Here is a 17,228-nt window from a genome sequence, read left to right as displayed (position 1 = left end):
CCTCATGATGTGAACATGATGTGACCATGATGTGACCTCATGATGTGACCATGATGTGACCATGATGTGACCTCATGATGTGACCTCATGATGTGACCATGATGTGACCTCATGATGTGACCATGATGTGACCTCATGATGTGACCATATGATGTGACCTCATGATGTGACCATGATGTGACCTCATGATGTGACCATGATGTGACCTCATGATGTGACCTCATGATGTGACCTCATGATGTGACCATGATGTGACCTCATGATGTGACCTCATGATGTGACCATGATGTGACCATGATGTGACCTCATGATGTGACCATGATGTGACCTCATGATGTGACCATGATGTGACCTCATGATGTGACCTCATGATGTGACCATGATGTGACCATGATGTGACCTCATGATGTGACCCCATGATGTGACCATGATGTGACCTCATGATGTGACCATGATGTGACCATGATATGACCTCATGATGTGACCATGATGTGACCATAATGTGACCATGATGTGACCTCATGATGTGACCATGATGTGACCATGATATGACCATAATGTGACCATAATGTGACCATGATGTGACCATGATGTGACCATGCTGCCCCTCGCTTGCGTTGTTGTATACGCTCCTACAAAACACCTGGTGGCCGAGCAAGGATCTGCTTTAACTTGATCTTTCTTGACCCCCCCTGTAGGGCCAAGGGCTTCCAGCACCAGAGGATGACCAACGGGGCCATGAACGTTGAGATCGGTAACCCCGCCTACAAGATCTACGAGGGCGAGCCCGACGACGACGCCGGGGAACTGCTGGACGCAGACTTCACGTTAGACCCGGACAAGGTAGGAAATAAATAAATAGATAACACAATTCAATTCTGTTCAACTCAACAGAGCTTCATTGGCATGAGAAATCATAATTATGTTTACGTTGCCAAAGCCAGTGTCAAAAGCATAAAATAGTATAGTTTGTTGGTTACTTTTGATGTAGTAATGGTCTTACTGTATTACCATTTTTTTTCATGGTTTCATGAAAATAATAATTCATGGTTATGTTTTTGTTTTTGTCTCATTCCTAAGCCAATAATTTGATGACCGGTCCGCTGGTCATCAAATTATTAGCTTGGCAATGTGACAAAAACAAAAAAATCACACCCAGTGTGAAGTGGGCGGTGTGGTCACAGTGGTCATCACAGTGATGGAAGTGATTCACTTTAAAAAAAACATAAAATTTTTTTTTTTAGGTGCATAGTCCTATTTATAGAGCTATGCACATGTGTCATGTGTTTCTAGCCAATCACAGTCCTGAATAGAGTCATGGTGGCCAATCACGGTGCAGGGTTAGGGGGGTACAATGGTGGCCAATCACAGCGCAGGGTTGGGGGGGTGCAATTGGGTCGATGTCCAAACCTCACATATAGGGGCGGTTGCACCGCCCAAAAATATCCATGAATTCAAGTCTCCATGGGGTGAGTTATCGATAGAATTTTTTTTGGGGGTGAACTATCCCTTTAAATTGTAACTTTATAGATGTGCAGATACCCTGTATACACTTATACTGTATGTTGGTGTGTTTACTGTTGAGTGAGAAAACAATGTTGCACATTAAGCTTAATAAACAAATTCATTAACAAATACAAACACTAGTATGTTTAACCCATTAAGACCTGGAACTGTGACATTTTTAGATTTGAGCTAAAAAGCATTATTTTACACTTTGGGCTATTCAAAAATAGCAGATATACAAGCTCATAGTGCGGCACCGAGTGCCGCGCTACGAGCTTGTAGATCTGCTATTTTTGAAAAATCGTGAAAATGTGTGCAAATCTTTGAAATATATATATTTTTAAAGCGAACATTTTTAACTCAAATCTTTGCTTCTGGGGGTCCCTGGAACAAAATATTTTGATGGGGGCCCCGCGGCCAAATACATAAAATTTTGGGGGTCCTTGACATGAAAAAGATTGAGAACCACTGATATAGAAACATACGTTTTTCAGAATACTGTTGAGATTTAGGAAACATGTAGAATCGGCTTCAGGTCTCAATGGGTTAAAAGAGATGGAAAAGTTGATCTAATGTTGTACCAACGTTGAGCCATTGATCTAATGTTGTGATGTGGTCGTCTCTCTCTCCTCCTCTCCCAGCCAACCAACTTCACCAACCCGGTATACGCCACTCTGTACATGGGAGGCCAGAACAGCCGCAACTCCCTGGCCAGCACGGACGAAAAGAAGGAGCTTCTGTCGCGGGGGGACGAGGAGCCCGGTGGACCCACTGACCTAGACTGTCGACTGGCCCCCTGGGGGTCACTCTACGCCCCCCCCAACACATGGCCCCCTCTTTTTTGCCTTTTAAAAAGAAAAGAAAAAGAAAAAAAAAAAAAGAGAGAGAGGTGAAAACTTAAAGAAAAGAATTGACAAAAAAAAAGCGCGAACACTGTATAAAATGTACAAAAATGAAGGACTACTTTTGTATGTGATTGCAGTATTATATTTTGTTCTTTTGAGATTTCCTCTGGTCAACGAAAAAAAGAAGAATAACATTTTCTATGAGAGATTTTTAATTTACACTTCGTCCTCTTCCCCTTTTACCTAAATAGCCACTACCTCTGTGCAAAATGAAATGGAAACAAGAAAAATTTGAAGAAAAAGATGTTAATCATCGGAGCAATTTTAATTTTTTATTTTTGTATGAATTGTATAGAGAAAAGAAAAATACATTGTTCCATTTCACCAGTGCCAACTGTTTGTTGTTTGTGTTGAGACTTTGAGCGGGGAAGGTAATACTCAAAGTTTTCTAAAAAAAAAACGGTACCAATGTTGTCTTGATGACAGTTTGGTTGTGTGAGACAGATTTATTATTGCACCGTTTGTGTATAGCAGCACGTGTTAAAATGTCAATACCAGGTGGCAACTACAGTATTTCCATATAATTTTCTCAGAGAACAATGTTCATGAAATGATTGTGTTTTCTTCCTTGCACAGAATTCATGTTTTGCGGTGTAGCGTATGCACCTATGCCGTAAGATGTAAAGCAGGTCGATGTATGTTTGTTTTTTATTACATCCTGTATGATGTTGGAGGGTAAACTTTGTCGATTTTCAACCTTACATCCCATTGTTCTGAGGATGTGTGGGGATCAATGTTATCCCTTATGTCTTCATGTGTATTTCTCCGCAAAATGTTGACGTCGCCAAACGATGACATCAAACGCGTCGCTTCACATCATCAAATCGTATGGAATGTTCGCCCGATGATGGTTTGCGACGTCAACATTTCACAGAGAAATGCACAGAAGCCATTTTTGTATTTTCCTTTTGCCACATTATGATATCGATCTCACATCAGAAAAAATGAGATTTGGGTTGAAAATGGGCTACGTTTTTCCTTTTAAGGCTCAAGTGTTGTTGAAATGAGAGGATGAGAGGCATTATGTCAGTGTCTGATGGAAGTTGGAGTACGATGAAACGAATGATATGTAGAAGACATTCCAGACAGAGTGGTAGATAGAGGTGTATCGCCTAAATTATACCTTGTCGTACGGCCGCGTCGCTCAACTGAAATAACTGATTTTCAAGTTGAAAAATCATGTCGGTTATTTTCGGCGAGTCGAGCATAAATTTAGCCACAACAATCAAGAGAATCTGGAATGGTTGGATTTCCAGGCTGGTGGTGAAGGTGAATGCTTCCGCGGGGTGGGCACTTCAGTGATGAGGTGCCCACTATAGGGCCACAGCAGGCCAGCACTAATAATAATGATTAAGGGGACATAACCACAGAATACTTTGATGAGTGGTCATGGGAAGAAGTATCAACGTCCTGAACAAGCCTTGAGTTGACTGTTACAGGGGTGTTCCTCCGTTCGTGTTGACACAGAGGAACGCTACAGTTATGGCGACAGTGAAAGGAAAAAGGATTGAGTTGGGTCCTTTTTTTTTTGTTTTTTTTTTGCGTCTCATAATTTCTTGGGGTTGATTTCTGTGAAGACTAAGATAATATACATCTGGTCTTGTCCCGTAGGTGATGTTTCTGCCTTTTTGTCTGTGCTTTAGCGTTTTTTGTAATGGCTCAATTTTAACCACTTACGCCTGTTTTGTTGTACTTTGTCGTACAACAGTGTCGCAAAGCGAAAATAGCTGATCTAAAAGCTCTCAACGCGACGCATTTTGTGACGCGTGGTGAGCTTGTAGATAAGCTATTTATTCGAGGCCATTTTTGGAGATTTTCGCCTATAATGATGTACCCAAAATAGGGACGCCAGTTTGAGAGTGGTTGAGTACATTTCTCAGTCAGTCCCCCCCCCAGCATTCCCCCGTGTTTCTCCTTAGCTGTGCCCCCCAACCCCCCGCTATCCCCCCTATCCTTTGTGCCCTGCTGCTGCTAATGCTAACCGTTCTGGTTGCTCTGACGTGTCTTTTAAGCCTCAGCCTCTGTCCCAAAATGCTGCTTCTGTCAGAAGGTGGTCAGCCATATCTTAATGCATGTGAGAAAAAAAAAATAACAATCTTTAATGTAACTAGAATAACAACTCATTATTTTTTTTGTGCTTATCTGTCTGCAAGTGTTATTTTTTTGATCTATGTTTTGTCTTTTAATTGAGAGAAGAGTACAATCATTTTACCTAAAGAACATTTTTGCAAAATCATATGTGCGTTTTTCTTTTATTGTTTGTTGTTTTGATTAGTCCTTTTTTTTTAATGAAAAATGACACATAGCTTTTATAGTACACAATGCATGGAGGCTCAGACTTTTTTTTTTTTTTAAGAGAATAATGTTTTAATTTTTGCTGGAGTACTTTGCAAACAAAATAACAGATATTGTTATAAATAAAATTTTAAAAACTGTACAGAAAACAAGCACATATCCTTGTCTTCTTTTTACTGGTGTATAAGGGATAATGTACAGCAAGCCGGTCACTATTAGAACATTCAATGCAGACATTCAACTTTACTTTATTCAAAAAATAATAATAATTATTATTCAACACTTTCAAGACCAAGATTAAAAAATAGCAGATGTACAAGCACACAGCGCGGCACAAAGTGACGCGCTGTGAGCTTGTATATCTGCTATTTTTGAAAAGCCTAACGCTAAAATCTAAAATTTCAAAGTAAAAAGTTTCTAGGTGAAAGTGTTTCTTGAGGTGCCAAAACTTTTAAAGGGGTATATTTCTAAAGCTATGAAACATTTCAAAGATTCGTTTTCAGGCAAACATGTTCACAGTAAAGGAGGGAGAGAAGTCCAGTCTGGAACCAGGCTATTGTCAATGGACATTTAAAGGGAAAAAAGTACAAACTTTGGCAGGCTAAAAAGTATGAACCATGGTGGTTAAGATACAGGCCTTGCACACAGAGGGTCCTGAGTTTTTCAACCCATTTTTCAACTTGACTCTTGCACCTTGATCTAATCTTTCAATAAAGAACGTGCAAGAGACCAGAGAAGGTATGAACCATGGTGGAGCAGTGGATAAGATACAGGCCTTGAACACAGAGGGTCCTGAGTTCAAAACCAGCCAGGACATCTTTCTAACTTTTACCTGGCGCTTTTACCTTTATCTAATCTTTTAATGAAGGACCACGCAAGTGAACAGAGTAAATAAGAACCACTGTGGTGCTGTGGTTTAGATACAGTGCTTGCAACCAGAGGTTTCCCGGTTCAAATCCAATTAGGATATTTCTCCAACTTTTACCTGACTCTTACATCTTTACCCATTATTTAATAAAATGATTCCAGATTTATTCGACAAGCTGCTTGTTAACTTGTCTTCTAACATCAAAGACAATCAAAGCAAAGTGTCCCAATGGGGTTTTGAAACTAGGTTTGAAGTTTCACTTGCAGTTGCACAAACTAGTTGGCTAAAGCACCAGACCCACTAGGGAGCAGACATGCAGCTATTGGTCATTTATTCCAAGCTCATGGAAGCAATGTCATTGGGCATCCTGCTGTCAATCAACTCTAGTCAACATAGAAGGTTCTGACAGGGGGTGGGACAAAAAAAGCAGGAAGAAAGACAGTCTGAGAGAGTGAGAGAAACAGGTGAAAACAGAGATGTTTATGAATTCAATAATCTGGTAAAGGAAGAGCTAGGGATTAATATCAGTGTGGATGTATCAGCATGTTTGTGTCTTTGGAGCTGGGTTTTCACTCAGTATTTCTACCATAACCAGCTGACATTAATAATAACTACAAGATGGACTTGTGGCTGGTCAGCTAACACACTAGCCTGGAGGAGAAGAGAGTGTGTGAGACATTTCAACACGTTTCTGAGTGAGTATGGACGCTATCAGAGAACTGTAATGACATTTAGTTAAAGTATAGAGCCTTTATAGCCCTAGAAGGCTGTGGTACATTTCACCGACACAGGAGGGTAGTAGGAGTGATCTATGGCTGTGTATATGGAATACATGGAATGAATGGAATACCACAGCCATTCCAGGACCTAGGCAGGTGGGGTACTGAGTTCTCTAGCACAGGGGTCTTCAACGTTTTCAGAGAGATAAAGCAGGGACCCCCAATATATATTGTATAGAATATCATCTTTTCATAGATAGCCTCATAGACTTGTTTGACAGCACTGTCATCAGTGTTGGATTCATTTTAATGTGTGTTTTCAGACTTTTAACCACATAAACAGTCCATACTAAGTAAACTTGACCCACTCTGTACTTGGTCTGCTCTTTTTTTTCCCTACACCAAACCTCTTTGATCTAGGATCTGATCCTTATACTCCTTACTATTGGTTGATTGTAACAGTTGTAAACACTCTGCAGTGGTGGAAAAAGTACTCAAATGTTTTACTTAATTAAAAGTATCAACACTGCAATATAGAAATACTCTGTTACATGTAAAAGTCTGGAATTAAAAAGTACAAAAGGAAGTAAAAGTACAAAATTATCGGTATAAAAATGTACTTAACGTACATAAGTAACAGTACTCATTATGCAGAATGTCCCATTTCACAAGTTCAAAATGTATAAGAACCATTTGAAAATAGCCGATCTACAAGCTCACAATGTGTTGCATCACAACGCATTGTGAGCTTGTAGATCTGCTATTTTCAAGTGGCCGAAATGTATATAGGACTGAAGTGGTTAATGTATGTGTTGTAATAATGATCAAAATCTACAAGTATCTATAGTAACTAAAGTTTTCAAATAATTGTAGTGGAGTAAAAGTACAATATTTGCCTCTGAGATGTAGTGGAGTAGAAGTAAAAGTACTGAAAATGGGAAAAACTCCAGTAAAGTAAAAATGCATCAAAAGTGTTCTGAAGTACAGAACTGGAGTAAATGTACTTAGTTACTTTACACCACTGACACTCTGTTTCTCTCTCCACCCTCTGACACTCAGGTTGAAGAGCCTCGCTGCATGTCTGGCTGACATCTCAGTGGATGTCTTGTCTTCTCACCACCTTCACTCATTAAGACCGGGAACGCATCTGTGTAACCACTTTAACCATTATTTTATGGTATTCAAAAATAGCAGATATACAAGCTCATAGCGTGGCACTATGAGCTTGTATATCAGCTATTTTTGTAAAATCGTGAAAATGTGAGCAAATCTTTGAATATATTTTTAAAGCAAACATTTGTAACTCAAATCATTGCTTCTAGGGGTCCCTGGAACAATATATTTTGAGATGGGGGTCCGCGGCCAAATACATATAATGTTGGGGGTACTTGACATGAAAAAGTTTGAGAACCACTGATTATAGCAACATGCGTTTTTTTTTTAAACTGACATTTGTAGAATCCCCCAGAAGCAAAGATTTGAGTTACAAATGTTCGCTTAAAAATATATATTCAAAGATTTGCAGAAGTGGTTAAAATCTAAAATGACAGATGCTTTCCCGATCTAAATGGGTTAAACTGAACCCAGACAAGACCGAGCTTCTCTTCTTCCCAGGTAAGTCCTGCCCATGCAGGATCTCACTATGTCCAAAGACAACTAACTCCCCGGTGGCTTCTGTTGGTGTTGTCCTGTTGACAGTCAGCTCTCATTCAGAACCTTGGTGTTGTCCTGTTGACAGTCAGCTCTCATTCAAGGCACACGTTGCAGCGGCCACTCGATCCTGTAGGTTTACACTCTATAACATTGGAAGGATCAGACCCTTCCTCAATTTCTGGACAATTCCAGAAAGGCCTCTCCATTCCAGGGCAACCTGGCCGGCCGTTTAAAAAAAAACAGCCGAAATTAAGTAAAAAATCCGGTGCGCGTCCCTTACAGGCCTCTCTATCTGAGTTCCGTCATAGTCTGAAGACTCTCCTCTTCAGACTGAACCTCAGCCCTTAGCACTTCACTCTCCCCATACTCCTTCACTCAGTATTTCCACCTTAACCAGCTGATATTAGTAACTACAAAGTGGGCCGTGGCTGGTCGACTGAGACAGTGGTTCTCAATCTGTGGGTCCCCACATGATTTTGGGGGGGTCCCCAGCTATTTTAATACCTACGAAAAAATGAAGGAAAGAAAAGAAACCATTACTCCATCAAAATGAATCAACAAAAAAAATGGTCAAATTGTCAAATAATATAAGAAAGAAGCAAACATTTTGAAAATAGCCGATCTACAAGCTCACAGCGCCTCACGTTGTGAGCTTGTAGATCGGCGTTGCGAGTGCGAGACATTGTGAGCTAGTAGATCTGCTATATTCACAATATTTGTCCTTGGAACCGAGTCAAACTAAATTGAATGTCTCAACTAAGTGCTCGTCAGTGTGGGGGGTGCCCAGTTCAAATATGATTATTATGGGGGGTCACGGCCTGAAAAGGTTGAGAACCACTGGACTAACACACTAGCCTGGAGGAGAAGAGAGCGTGAGACCCTTCACATTCTGCTCCATTAATGCTACAGTATAGTGACTGACCTAGATATGACGACCATGCAGACACACCCCAAATTTATTTTTTCACCATTGGGTCACTACCGAAACGAAACCGAAACGAAGTGTGGAGGCCAAAATCGTCCCCCCGAAAACCTGTTAGGAGTACGTTTCAGGCAATTTAGAGTTGATTGGTAGTACTTTGTAGTGACACTTTTTTTGGTCCCTAACATTCATTGAGCTCTGGACTTAGTAAATTTATTTTTTCACCATTGGGTCACTACCGAAACGAAAGTTGGTCACTACCGAAACGAAAGTTAATGTGTATTTTCATACATTTAACCACTTAAACTCTCAATACTTAGAAAACCTGACCTTTGGCTTTGTACTTGGTTCTGTTAATTGTTCCCTCTACACCAAATGTCTGGGATGTGTTGTGAGCTTGTAGATCGGCTGTTTTACGGCTAATGTTTCCACCAGAATAGGGATGCTAAATAGGGTTCAAGTGGTTAACCCATTGAAACCGTTAAAGCATTGTGTCATTTTAGATATTTGTTTTATTTTTGGAAAAAAAAGATTTTCTGAAAAAGTAGGTTAGGATTTAGAAGGCGCTTTTAGAGTAGCGTTACGGCCCTTGTGCAGGGTGTGTTTGTGTGTGTGTGTGTGCGCGCGCACACAATGTTAGTTGTTAACTAGAGGTGCAATCTGAATCCCTCACGAAGGGCCGTAGTTGACCCATACCACAGGTGGGCGCTAAAACTATAATAATCTTCCCCACCACCCCACAGGCCCCAGTGTGACCGCTCTGGCTGCTCTGTCTATGTCTGTAGGATCTGATCATTATTCTACTGTTGTAAAAGAGCAACAGTGAAATGAATGGATTATAAATATCACTGTGTGCATCGGTTTGTGACCTATGACCTTTGTGTTTGACCTCAGTGTGGATCCATTTTGAGGGAGTGGATCAGGATCCTGATGCAGAGAACTCCACCTTCTATCGGCCATAGTATATTATTTTTTGGGGATTATTGGTATCATTAATTTCTTCTTATATTTAAAAGATTTGCCATCTGCAATTTTTGTTTACAAAGCCTAAAAGCTAAACATAAATGTAATTTATATATTTCAACGTTCACAGAAAAAAAGATGATAAATGTGTTAATCTCAATTATTTGTAAGACAATTAATCGTCAAGTGGAATTTCCTGATCATGACAGCCCTAGTCACTGATCTAGGATCTAGGATCTGATCCTTATACTCCTTACTATTGGTTGATTGTAACAGTTGTAAACACTCTGTTTCTCTCTCCACCCTCTGCCACTCAGGTTGAAGAGCCTCGCTGCATGTCTGGCTGACATCTCACAGTGGATGTCTTGTCTTCTCACCACCCAAGCTGAATCCAGACAAGACCGAGCTTCTCTTCTTCCCAGGTAAGTCCTGCCCCATGCTGGATCTCACTTTGTCCATAGACCAGTGGTTCTCAACCAGTGGTCCTGGGTCCACAAGTGGTCCTTGGGGGGGGGTACCAGGGGGTCCCCAGCAAAATGTGTTAACATAGAGTCACAATCATTTTAAGCACTTAGCTTTGGCTAGTCAAAAATAGCAGATATACAAGCTCATAGCGCGGCACAGAGTGCCCCGCTATGAACTTGTAGATCTGCTATTTTTGAAAAATCTTGAAAATGTGTGCATATTTTTGAATATATATTTTTAAGCACAAATAATAATTCAAATATTTGCTTCTGGGAGTCCCTGGCACAAAACATTTTCAGATGGAGATGTTGTCCTGTTGACAGTCAGCTCTCATTCAAGGCACACATTGCAGCGGCCACTCCATCCTGTAGGTTTACTCTCTATAACATTGGAAGGATCAGACCCAGTTCCTTCAGTCATATCAAAACTTGACTACTGTAACTCGCTCCTTACTGGCCTCCCGGCATGTGTACTTAAGCCCCATCAAATAAAGCATGCCTGGTCTTCAACTAGCTAACTAGTTTTCAGTTCTCCCACCTTTTTAGCTCCCTCCATTGGCTACCAGTTGCTGCCTGCACCGAGTACAAAACACTGATGCTGGCCTATAAAGCAACCAAAGTCATAGTCCCCCCATATCTTCAAGAAGCCTGATCCAACCCTACAACCCCTCCCTGCTCACGCAGATCAGCTAACACAGGGAAGCTGTCAGAACCTTCTCTAAAACATCCGGGAAAACGCTCCACACGTCCCAGACTCGTCTCCCCTCTGACTCCCAAACTGAGGAATGAACTCCCCATTGCAGTTAGAACTGCAAACTCACTCCCAATGTTCTGTCATACTCATAATCTGAAGACTCACCTCTTCAGACTGAGCCTCAGCCCTTAGCACTTCACTCTCCCTGTACTCCTTCACTCAGTATTTACACCATAACCAGCTTACATTAGTAACCATTAGTAACTACAAAGTGGGCTGCGGCTGGTCGACTAACAAAGTGGTTCTCGGGGTCCCCAGCTAGTTTAATACCTGCAAAGAAAGAAAGAAAGAAAAAGACCATTACTCCATCAAAATGAATCAACAAACTATACTATAAAAACATGTCAAACATTGGCCAAATTGACAAATAATATAAGAAAGAAGTAACTCCTACAATTCCAAATGCTTATCAGGGTGGGGGTCCCCAGAAATATGATTATTATGGCGGGTCATGGCCTGAAAAGGTTGAGAACCACTGGACTAACACACTAGCCTGGAGGAGAAGAGAGCGTGAGACCCTTCACATTCTGCTCCATTGATGCTACAGTATAGTGACTGACATAGATATGACGACCATGCAGACACATCCTGGTCATTTGTTCTCATGTGTTTGTTACTTAGGCTGTTTTTTCTTGACGTCAATGTTAAAAATGTAATTTAGATAGCATGTAATTTAGACAGATACTAGGTTCAGTGTTTACCTGGTATCCTATAGTTTCAATGTACAGATAACATTGTGTCGCAGATCAAACTTTCTCATAGATTTCACAGATAGCTTCATAGACTTGTTTGACAGCACTTTCATCAGTGTTGTGTTGAATTCATGTTAATGTGTATTTTCAGACATTTAACCACTTAAACCCTCAATACTTAGAAAACTTGACCTTTGGCTCTGTACTTGGTTCTGTTCATTTTTCCCTCTGCACCAAATCTCTGTGATGCGTTGTGAGCTTGTAGATCGGCTGTTTTACGGCGAATGTTTCCAACAGAATAGAATAGAATAAATACCTAAAAGTGTTACTTAAGTACAGTACTGAAGTACTTAGTTACTTTCCACCTCTGTTAACTTCTTTGAACACAGTTGTACATTAGAGGTGCAATCTGAATCACACACAAAGGACCGTAGTTGACCCAACATACCACAGGTGGGCGCTAAACTACAATAGTGACCGCTCTGGTTGCTCTGTCTATGTCTGTTCATTATTCTACTGTTCAAAGAGCAACAGTGAAATGAATGGATTATAAATATCACTGTGTGCATCGGTTTGTGACCTATGACCTTTGTGTTTGACCTCAGTGTGGATCCATTGTTGAGGGAGTGGATCAGGATCCTGATGCAGGGAACTCCACCTTCTATAGACCATGCACACCCTGGTTGAATGCTACCAGAGGGTAAGAATTTAACCCTAGCACCACAAGAATATATTCCCTGACACCACCCTAACACCACAAAAATATACCCTGACACTACCCTAACACTAGCCTGGCATTGGCCAGACTGATAACGTGGATTCACTCTCACGTTCCTCCCTGCATCAGTCTGGACTTCGGGAGCGAGTATGAGAAATCAGAAAATGATCGGGCCAATCAGTGACTGCGTTTCTGCTGTCCATACAACAGTGAAAAGCATCAAAATAATTTTCTGATTTCTCTTACTCGCTCCCTATGGGCCGAAGTTCAGACTGATACCGGGGTGGAACGTTAGAGTGAATCCACGTTATCAGTCTAGCCAATGCCAGGCTACCCTAACACCACACCCTGCCAGAATGTTACCAGAGGGTAAGACTTTAACCCTAACACCACACCCTGCCTGAGTTATCAAAGGACAAGACACCACAAAACAACACTATTTGAGATTAAAAACAGGTATATTGTTAAAGGTAGGGTAAGTGATTTACTTTGATTAAAATAAGTGTTAAATAGGTCTATATTCTGATTAGTACTCATTGCTACAGTATAGAGTGTTTGTTCTGAAAAAGGAGTCTCCCATGTCTCTCCAGCTCTTTATTAAACAGAAAATGCATTTTCAGTGCTCTCTCCTGAAGTTTTGTCACCTACCTGAAAATGTACTGTTTACTAAAGAGCTGGAGAGACCCATGTGACCGAACAAACGCTCTGTAGCAACGATTACTATCAGAATATAGTACTTTAACCTTTTTAACAAAAACTAAGACAATGCCCAAAACATATCACTTAGCCTACCTTTAATGTTATTTTAGTTGTATGGTTAATTGGAAATTGTATTAATTAATTTATTATTGATTTTGTTTTTCTGTAATAAGTATATCTGCTCTCCTCCCAACAGAGAGAGACACACACACACACACACACACACACACACACACACACACACACACACACACACACACACACACACACACACACACACACACACACACACACACACACACACACACACACACACACACACACACACAACAAAAGAGGACCACAATAGAAATCTTTTTGACAGATTTTCATATGCATTTGTGTCAATAAAGATGTCTTGAAATCAAAACCCATCTTTTCATGTTTTTTGACAGTATTATATTACAGTATGTTGTCATGGGATACTATGTAGTGAGGTATTTCTTTTACTATATTGATGGTTATATTGAACATAGCATAGTATGACATGAGGTTTTTATGTTGTAACAAAGACATTGAATGGAAGTGGTTGGCGTCAATTCAATATAAATTTCAGTCAAAGTCAAACTGTGTAATATCAGTTAAAACAAACTGAATGTAGTTGATAACTATTTGTTTTCAGCTTATAATTGTTCATGAATATGATATGCTTTATGCCATGATTGATATATATTTTTCAGTGAAACTCATTGCAGATAATCAGAGAGAAGTTTACGTATGGATGTACTGACTGACAACCTTATAGACACTAATTATTTGGTAGCACTTTACAATAATGACCCGTTATAAAGCATTTATAAACGTTTATAAGTAGTTTGTAGACTATTAACAAATCATTAACAACCTGTTTGTTGACATTCGTAAATGATTACTAAAACCTTACAAATCATTTGTAAAGTATTAGTAAGTAGTGAACTATTCATGAATAAGCCATTTATATACATCTGTAAAAGATTATTAAATCATTCGTAACGACCCATTCTAAAGCATTTATAAACGTTTATAAGCAGTTTGTAGACTATTAACAAATCATTAACAACCTGTTTATTGACATTCGTAAATGATTACTAAAACCTTTATAACTACGGTTACAAATCATCTATAAAGGTATTAGTAACTATTCATGAATAAGCCATGTATAATACATCTGTAAATGATTATTAAATCATTTGTAACTGATGTTACATAATATATACAAGCTATTGGTAGCTTGTTCATGTTTAACATATGCTTTGTTAAACATTCCTAAAGTATCTATAAATCCTTAGTACATGTTATTATGTGCCCTATAGTAAAGTGAAGACAGTTCATCATTTACAACTGTCTGTTAATGTGTTTGTTCATGTTTAACATGCTTTGTAAAACATTCCTAAAATATCTATAAATCCTTTGTACATGTTATTATGTGCCCTACAGTAAAGTGAAGACAGTTCATCATTTATGACTGTCTGTTAATGTGGACTTTCTCCTTACCTGTTGCAAACTACCTGGCTTTCATGAATGCAGACACCAAACAATTACTAGAATTATCATTCATGTTCAGCAAATGATGCGTAAGACATTCGTAAAGAGTATGTAAACCATTTGTGGTGTTAGGGACCAAAAAAGTCACTACAAAGTACTACCAATCAACTCTAAATTGCCTGAAACGTACTCCTAACAGGTTTTTGGGGGGACGATTTTGGCCTCCACACTTAGTGATTATTTCGGATTTAACTTTCGTTTCGGTGGTGACCAACTTTCGTTTCGGTAGTTTGATTACAAAATGTAAGTTGTGTAAAAAAGAATCTGACTATACTAAGTTGTTATTTGTTTGTTTAAGTCAGGCTATACTCTACTCAGAGTCATAAGTTTACAAAATGTACAGTGAACGTCTGTGCGGTTTGTCTTCATCACTGAAAATAACGTACATGTAAACTGATAGCATGTGCAGTTGGGGTGAAGAAACACAACCATTTCACTCCTAATAATACCTATTTGATTTGACATCCTGACTTGCTGCTGTAGCTGAGGCTTGAACCTGCTACCTGCGGCTCACTAGTCAGTCACTCTATCCATTCACCTACAGATGTTTCCTTGGAATCTGTGGTTCTGAAACGTTTTGTTGTCAACCCCCCAAATTGACATGTATTTGGGCAGTGGACCCCAATGTGAAAAGATGTAGTGTCAGGGCCCCCCATGAAAAAGATTTATATTTATGCTGTAACACATTTTTTTAAAGTTATTTGTCTTGTTTGTTGTTCAAGTCAAAGCACCAGGAAGGCTGTACTTGTCAGCCATCTGTTAGCTCAATGGGTTGAGACGCAGTATTCATGATCCAGAGGCCATGAGTTCAAATCCCATTGATGTCTTTCCTATGATTCTTTCCTTTGCAGACTGGCTTCCAGAAGATCAACTGAAAACTACCAGGAAGGCTATATTTGTCATCCAACTGTTAGCTCAATGGGTTGAGACGCAGTATACATGATCCAGAGGCCATGAGTTCAAATCCCATTGATGTCTTTCCTATGATTCTTTCCTTTGCAGACTGGCTTCCAGAAGATCAATTGAAAACTACCAGGAAGGCTGTACTTGTCAGCCATCTGTTAGCTCAATGGGTTGAGACGCAGTATACATGATCCAGAGGCCATGAGTTCAAATCCCACTGGTGTCTTTACTGTGATGCTTTCCTTTGCAGACTAACTTCTAGAAAAACAAGTTAAAACCACCAGGAAACCTGTAACTCTCAGCCAACAGCTTAGCTCAACTGGTAGAGCGTCTGTCCAATAACATGACTTGACTTGAGTGGGTTCGATTCCCACTCGAGTCAAGTGTCCCCGGTAACTTGAGGTAATGGATAAATTGACTGATATCCTTAGTGATGCTTCCCTTTGCAGACTAACTTCTAGAAAAACAAGTTAAAACCACCAGGAAACCTGTAACTCTCAGCCAACAGCTTAGCTCAGCTGGTAGAGCGTCTGTCCAATAACATGACTTGACTTGACTTGAGTGGGTTCGATTCCCACTCGAGTCAAGTGTCCCCGGTAACTTGAGGTAATGGATAAATTGACTGATATCCTTAGTGATGCTTCCCTTTGCAGACTAACTTCTAGAAAAACAAGTTAAAACCACCAGGAAACCTGTAACTCTCAGCCAACAGCTTAGCTCAATTGGTAGAGCGTCTGTCCAATAACATGACTTGACCTGACTTGAGTGGGTTCGATTCCCACTCCGAGTCATGTGTCCCCGATATCAGTCAATTTATCCGTTGCCCCAAGTTACCTGGGACACTTGACTCGAGTGGGAATCGAACCCACTCAAGTCAAGTCATGTTATTGGACAGACGCTCTACCAGTCGAGCTATGCTGTTGGCTGAGATTTACAGATTTCCTGGTGGTTTTAACTTGTTTTCTAGAAGTTAGTCTGCAAAGGGAAGCATCACTAAGGATATCAGTCAATTTATCCGTTGCCCCAAGATACCGGGGACACTTGACTCGAGTGGGAATCGAACCCACTCAAGTCAAGTCATGTTATTGGACAGACGCTCTACCAGTTGAGCTAACCTGTTGGCTGAGAGTTACAGGTTTCCTGGTGGTTTTAACTTGTTTTTCTAGAAGTTAGTCTGCAAAGGAAAGCATCACAGTAAAGACACCAGTGGGATTTGGCCTCTGGATCATGTATACTGCGTCTCAACCCATTGAGCTAACAGATGGCTGACAAGTACAGCCTTCCTGGTAGTTTTCAATTGATCTTCTGGAAGCCAGTCTGCAAAGGAAAGAATCATAGGAAAGACATCAATGGGATTTGAACTCATGGCCTCTGGATCATCAATACTGCGTCTCAACCCATTGAGCTAACAGATGGCTGACAAGTACAGCCTTTCTGGTAGTTTTCAGTTGATCTTCTGGAAGCCAGTCTGCAAAGGAAAGAATCATAGGAAAGACATCAATGGGATTTGAACTCATGGCCTCTGGATCATGACTACTGCGTCTCAACCCATTGAGCTAACAGATGGCTAACATGTACAGCCTTCCTGGTAGTTTTCAGTTGAT

The 17,228-nt window shown here is 40.2% G+C and overlaps 1 protein-coding gene across 1 annotated transcript in view; it reads left to right on the top strand.

Moving 5' to 3' along the window:
• Positions 1-4,858, top strand: part of LOC311049173 (low-density lipoprotein receptor-related protein 1-like) — a 220,935-nt gene extending 216,077 nt beyond the window's left edge. The window contains exons 86-87 of the mRNA XM_084062652.1: positions 699-843; positions 2,148-4,858. Coding sequence (XP_083918778.1) covers positions 699-843; positions 2,148-2,399 — 397 coding nt within the window. The 3' untranslated portion in view covers positions 2,400-4,858. The remainder of the gene's footprint in view (positions 1-698; positions 844-2,147) is intronic.
• The last annotated feature ends 12,370 nt before the right edge of the window (positions 4,859-17,228 follow it).

This window comes from Gymnoscopelus microlampas (assembly GCF_963454915.1).
Source record: "Gymnoscopelus microlampas genome assembly, chromosome: 7".
NCBI lineage: Eukaryota > Metazoa > Chordata > Actinopteri > Myctophiformes > Myctophidae > Gymnoscopelus > Gymnoscopelus microlampas.
This window is presented reverse-complemented; position numbering and strand designations above follow the sequence as displayed.